The sequence below is a fragment of the Myotis davidii genome, unplaced genomic scaffold (assembly GCF_000327345.1).
Source record: "Myotis davidii unplaced genomic scaffold, ASM32734v1 scaffold46, whole genome shotgun sequence".
NCBI lineage: Eukaryota > Metazoa > Chordata > Mammalia > Chiroptera > Vespertilionidae > Myotis > Myotis davidii.
The window spans coordinates 4616735-4622282 of NW_006383006.1; the positions used below are offsets into that span (position 1 = coordinate 4616735).

The window sequence follows — 5548 nt, forward strand, 5'->3', positions numbered from 1 at the left end:
GCGGTGTTCCAGTGCGCGCGATGCCACGCCGTGCTCGCCGACTCGGTGCACCTCGCCTGGGACCTCTCGCGGGCCCTCGGGGCCGTGGTCTTCTCCAGTGAGTGCGGGCGGCGTCTGGGGAAGGCGGAGGGGGCCCTAGGCGGGGAGGCCCAAGAGGCGTCCCCGCTCTCTCCCGGGTGGCTGAGAGCCGGTTGGGGAAGGAAACGGAATGAATATCTAGAAGTTGGGGGAAACTGTTCTTGATTATTGTGGCCATGATGAGCCTGTCTGGAGGAGTAGGTTTTCCCTTCAAGGCCGCACAGGTACTGGTTCTGACCGCTTTTTTTTTTTTTTTAAATTCTTCACAGGGGTTACAAATAACGTTGTTTTGGAAGCGCCCTTCCTGGTTGGCATTGAAGGTTTACTCAAAAGCAGGTACGTGCTGAGACTCCTGATCGGTCTCCAGTCCCTGACTTAATGATTCCGAGGAGCGATCTTGCGCTGGAAGAAAAGTTTATTCCGCCCATACAGTGATTGGAAGTATGTTCCTTTTATCTGCTTGTCTTCTGCGAACTTGACGCAATAATCGATGGAAAAGTTGTATTTGCGGATAGATTTTAAGATCTCTTTGAGGGCCACATATCCCTAGTGGCTTGTGCAAGTAGAGTGAGGCTAAGAATGTATGTCTAGTAGAGGAAAAGGGAGAAAATTATGTTGTTGTTGCTTTGTTTGTTTTTGTTAATGCTCACCCGAGGATATTGTTCCATTGGTTTTTATTTTTTTTTAAATGTATTTTATTTTTTAAAATATATTTTATTGGTTTTTTACAGAGAGGAAGGGAAAGAAAGGCAAAGGGAGTTAGAAACATCAATGAGAGAGAAACATCGATCAGCTGCCTCCTGCACACCCGCTACTGGGGGTGTGCCCGCAACCAAGATAACATGCCCTTGACCGAATCCAACCCGGGACCCTTCAGTCCGCTGGCCAACGCTCCATCCACTGAGCCAAACCAGTTAGGGCTTTCATTGATTTTTAGAGAGAGTGGAAGGGAGAGGGAAAAACAGAGAGAAACATCCATGTGAGAGAGACACATCAATTGGTTGCCTTCCGGCTCGCACCCCGACCAGGGCCAGGGAACCTGCAATCAAAATACCTGCCCTTGACCGGATTCGAACCTGGGACCCTTTGGTCCTTGGGCCGATGCTTTATTCACTGAGTCAAACCAGCCAGGGCAAGAAAATTATATTTTGGTGTATAGTGGTAATAACTTACTAGAAACCACAATCCTTTGAGATAACTAGGACTTTTAAGTTTGCATGTAACCTGGTATTTGTAATAAGCAATGGCAGGACTAATTCTGCTGTAACCCAGGAAACTAGGAGGAAAATAGGTTTGAATGTTATCTACTTGAATACAGTCGTCTGTCCCCCTTATCCATGGTTTCATTTTTCACGATTTCAGTTACCCAAGGTCAACTACAGTCTGAACATATTAAATGAAAAATTCCAGAAATAAACAATTTATAGGTTTTAAATTGTGCATCATTCTAAATAGTGTGGTGAAATCTCACAATATCCTACCCTTTGTCCCGCGTATCTATGCTGTATATACTAACTCATGGTTAGTTATTTATTAGCTGGCTTGATCATCAGATCAACTGTCACAATGTCTGTGCTTGTGCTCAAGTAATTCTGATTTTACTTAGTAATGGGCCCAAAGTGCAAGAGCAGTCATGCTGGCTGTTCAGATCTGCCAAAAGTATATGTTTGTATAGGAAACATAATATATGTAGGGTTCAGGACTGTCCATGGTTTCAGGCATCCACTGGGGGTCTTGGAATGTACTCATTGAGCATAAGGGGGCTGTAATGTATCACCTAGTAAACTTTGCATCTTACCTGTTATTATGATTTATAAGTAACAACAATACTCAGTGGATTTAGTATAACAAGGCTCCTCAACTTGGGAGTGTTGGTGTTAACAGCAAGACAGTGTATTCTGACCAGTTTGATTCAGTTTTAGGGTTAAATTATAGGAATTCTTTTTTTTTTTTCGGTAAAATGTTTTTATAGTCTTTTTAAAAAATATATGTTTATTGATTTTTAGAGAGAAAGGAAGGGAGAGGGATAGAAAGAAACATCAATTGGCTACCTCCTGCACGCCCCCTACTGGTGATTGAGCCCACAACCCAGTCATGTGCCCTGACCCGGAATCAAATTAGTGACCTCTTGGTTCATGGGTCAGTACTCAACCACTGAGCCAGACCAGCTGGGCTAAGGGATAGGACTTCTTAGTTGCTTTAGTTAGTAACCAGGAAGAGGTCTGTTGCTCCTCTTTCCCAATTGAGAGACACTCCTTATCCTTTACTGGAGTGTCCTTTTCCCACCCAAAGGGAACAGAGGGAAGGAGTGGTAGCCTGTTTGGAATTGGATCATGTGGGGTCAGAGGCAGAAGCTCTCTGAATATCATTTTAGAAAGGAGATTTATACCGACTTAGATTTGTTTTGTATATTCTCAACTTTGTTTGAATGGAATATGGTGTCTGGTATTTTTTCTTTTCAACGTTGTCTATGAGATTTATCTATGTTGTGGGTCACAGTGGTTCAATTTTTATTGCTGAGTGGTATTCCATTTTGTGACTATACTGTACTACAATTTTGAAAAATATATACTAAAATTTATTTTTCCATGTTTGTTTTTGAGTATTTGATGTGTTTCCCATTTAGAAATATTATGAATAATGCATCTATGCAATTCTTGTGTAGTTCATTTGATGGACATAGAACTTATTTTTATCAGATACCCACACATGGAACTGCTAGGTCCATAGGTGATTAGTATGTTTAAGGTTAAGATAATGCAAAATAGTTTACTTGTGAAAACAGGAGGAGTGTATGAGAATTCTAGTTGCTGCCCTCAATGATACTTGGTCTTACCTTGGCTATTTTGAATAATCTGTATTTTGAACATTGTTTTATGATCATACCATGTTTCAAGTTGCATGTAACTCAGTAATCAGCAAAAGATTACATTCTCATAGTTAAGACAATTCCATTGGCAATTAAATTCTACCAGCAAAATGTTTCCATTGACAATTAAATCACTAGGGCTGCAGGTAATTTTTGTTCTTTTCTGAAATTTGTTCCAAAAAATCGGCATTATTGAAATGTAATTCACACACACACACACACACACACACACACACACACAAGACACACGCATGGGTTGTGGGCTTGACCCCAGTAGGGGTGTGCAGGAGGCAGCCAATCAATAATTCTGTCTCATCATTGATACTTCTATCTCTCTATCCCTCTCCCTTGCTCTCTGAAATCAATAAGAAAAATATATAAAAAACAAACAATAAAATTGCTGTCAGTACATGCATTATTAAACAGTTTATTTTTTCCTAAAACATTTCTTTGTAATATTTGGATGTTCGTGTTTTTTTTAATGACCCATATATGTCTTTTTGAAAAAAATATATTTCTTTATTGACTTCAGAGAGGAAGGGATAAGGAGAGAGAGATAGAAATATCAATGATGAGAGAAAATCATTGATTGGTTGCCTCCTGCATGTCCCCTACTGGGGATCGAGCCTGCATCCCAGGCATGTGTCCTTGGCTGAAATTTAATCTGGGACCCTTCAATCCCCAGGCTGACGCTCTGTCCACTGAGCCAAACTTGCTAGAGCTGGATGTTGTTATATATTTGTTACCAGCAGATATGGTAAGTGACTTACCCAAGCGATATAACTAGAACTAAAATCAATATTTCCCGATTCTTCACCCAGTAATGTTTTAGAGGATGAAGGAAAAGAAAATTGATGGCTTGTGAGGGTAATAGGATTTCTTTTATTTAATTTTTTTAGAGGGTGAGGGATAGAGAGATAGAAACATTGATGAGAAACATCGATTGGCTGCCTCCTGTAAGCACTACTGGTGATCGAGCCCAAAACCCGGGCAAATTCCCTGTCTGGGGATAGAACCAGGGACCTCTTGGTGCATGGTGCACTCAACCACTGAGCCATATCAGCCAGGTAGATTCCTTTCCTTAAAGTTTTTTGTTTTATCTGCACAATAAAAATCCTGATTTGAATTCTATTAATAAATTGTTTAGTAAGCCCAGGTCAACTTGATTTTGTCATGGTAACTAATTTAAATACTCTTATATAGTTTTATATGTTTAAATGTTAATCTAATTAGTTAGCTTTCTTTCTGCTTTTCAGATGTAAATTACTTTTCTTAGTTCTGCATCCATGATTTCTGTTGTGGCCAGAATACACAAGGTTATCTGTAATCTAGGGTGTAATTATATTAAAGTCTGAGTTAACCTTTCTTTTTTTCTTTTTTAAAATATATATATTATTGATTGTTTACAGAGAGGAAGGGAGAGGGATAGAGAGTTAGAAACATCAATGAGAGAGAAACATCGATAAGCTGCCTCCTGCACACCTCCTACTGGGGATGTGCCCGCAACCCAGGTACATGCCCTTGACCGGAATCGAACCTGGGACCTTTCAATCCACAGGCTGACGCTCTATCCACTGAGCCAAACTGGTTAGGGCTTTTTAATATATTTTTATTGATTTCAGAGAGGATGGGAGAGATAGAAACATCAATGATGAGAGAGACTCATTGATCGCCTGCCTCCTGCATGAGCCCATAACTTGGGCATGTGCCCCTGACCAGAATTGAACCTGGGACCCTTCAGTCTGCAGGCCAACGCTCTATCCACTGAGCCAAACCTGCTAGGGCTGAGTTAAACTTTCTTGAATGTGACATTCCTATTATAGCATAGTTCTTAGGAATGCATTCAGATGCTGGTTATCTTGTATTTACAGATTTTCTTTCTTACCCGTATTCTGTGTTTTTCCCCCTCCAGCACTTACAACCTTTTATTCTGTAGTTCTTGTGGGGTTCCCATTGGTTTCCATCTGTATTCTACCCATGCTGCCCTGGCTGCATTGAAAGGTCACTTCTGCCTTTCCAGTGACAAAATGGAATGGTGAGTAGACTTACTCTTTTTTTAAAATTGATTTTTAGAAAGAAATATTGATGTGAGAGGAAAACATCAATTGGCTGCTTCCTGCATGCCCCCTACCAGGGATGGAGCCTGTAACCCAGGCATATGTCTTGATTGGAAATCGAACTAGCAACCCTTCTTGTGCACAGGAGGACTCCTAACAAACTGAGCCATACCAGCCAGAGCGACATAGATGTTCTTTTTTCTTTTTTTAAATATATTTCTCTATTGATTTCAGAGAGGAAGGAAGAGGGAGAGAGAGATAGAAACATCAATGATGAGAGAGAATCATTGATTGGCTGCCTCCTGCACGCCCCCAACTGGGGATTGAGCCCGCAACCTGGGCATGTGCCCTTGGCCAGAATTGAACCTGGGACCCTTCAGTCCGCAGGCCAACGCTCTATCCACTGAGCCAAACCGGCTAGGGCTAGATGTTCTTTATCAAATAAATTTTATAAGATCTTCCAGAAAAGGCAAAATGTTCACACCACAGACGATGTTCAAGCCAGGCACTGTCTCATAAAAAAGATTTTAGCTTTCTCTCTTTC

General features: G+C 41.0%; 1 protein-coding gene across 1 annotated transcript in view; it reads left to right on the forward strand.

Annotated features, from left to right (window-relative positions):
• OIP5 (Opa interacting protein 5) overlaps nt 1-5548 on the forward strand; it is a 10875-nt gene that overhangs the window by 200 nt on the left and 5127 nt on the right. Inside the window, exons 2-4 of the mRNA XM_006778157.1 lie at nt 1-97; nt 348-414; nt 4860-4982. Of these exons, the coding sequence (XP_006778220.1) occupies nt 1-97; nt 348-414; nt 4860-4982 (287 nt within the window). The remainder of the gene's footprint in view (nt 98-347; nt 415-4859; nt 4983-5548) is intronic.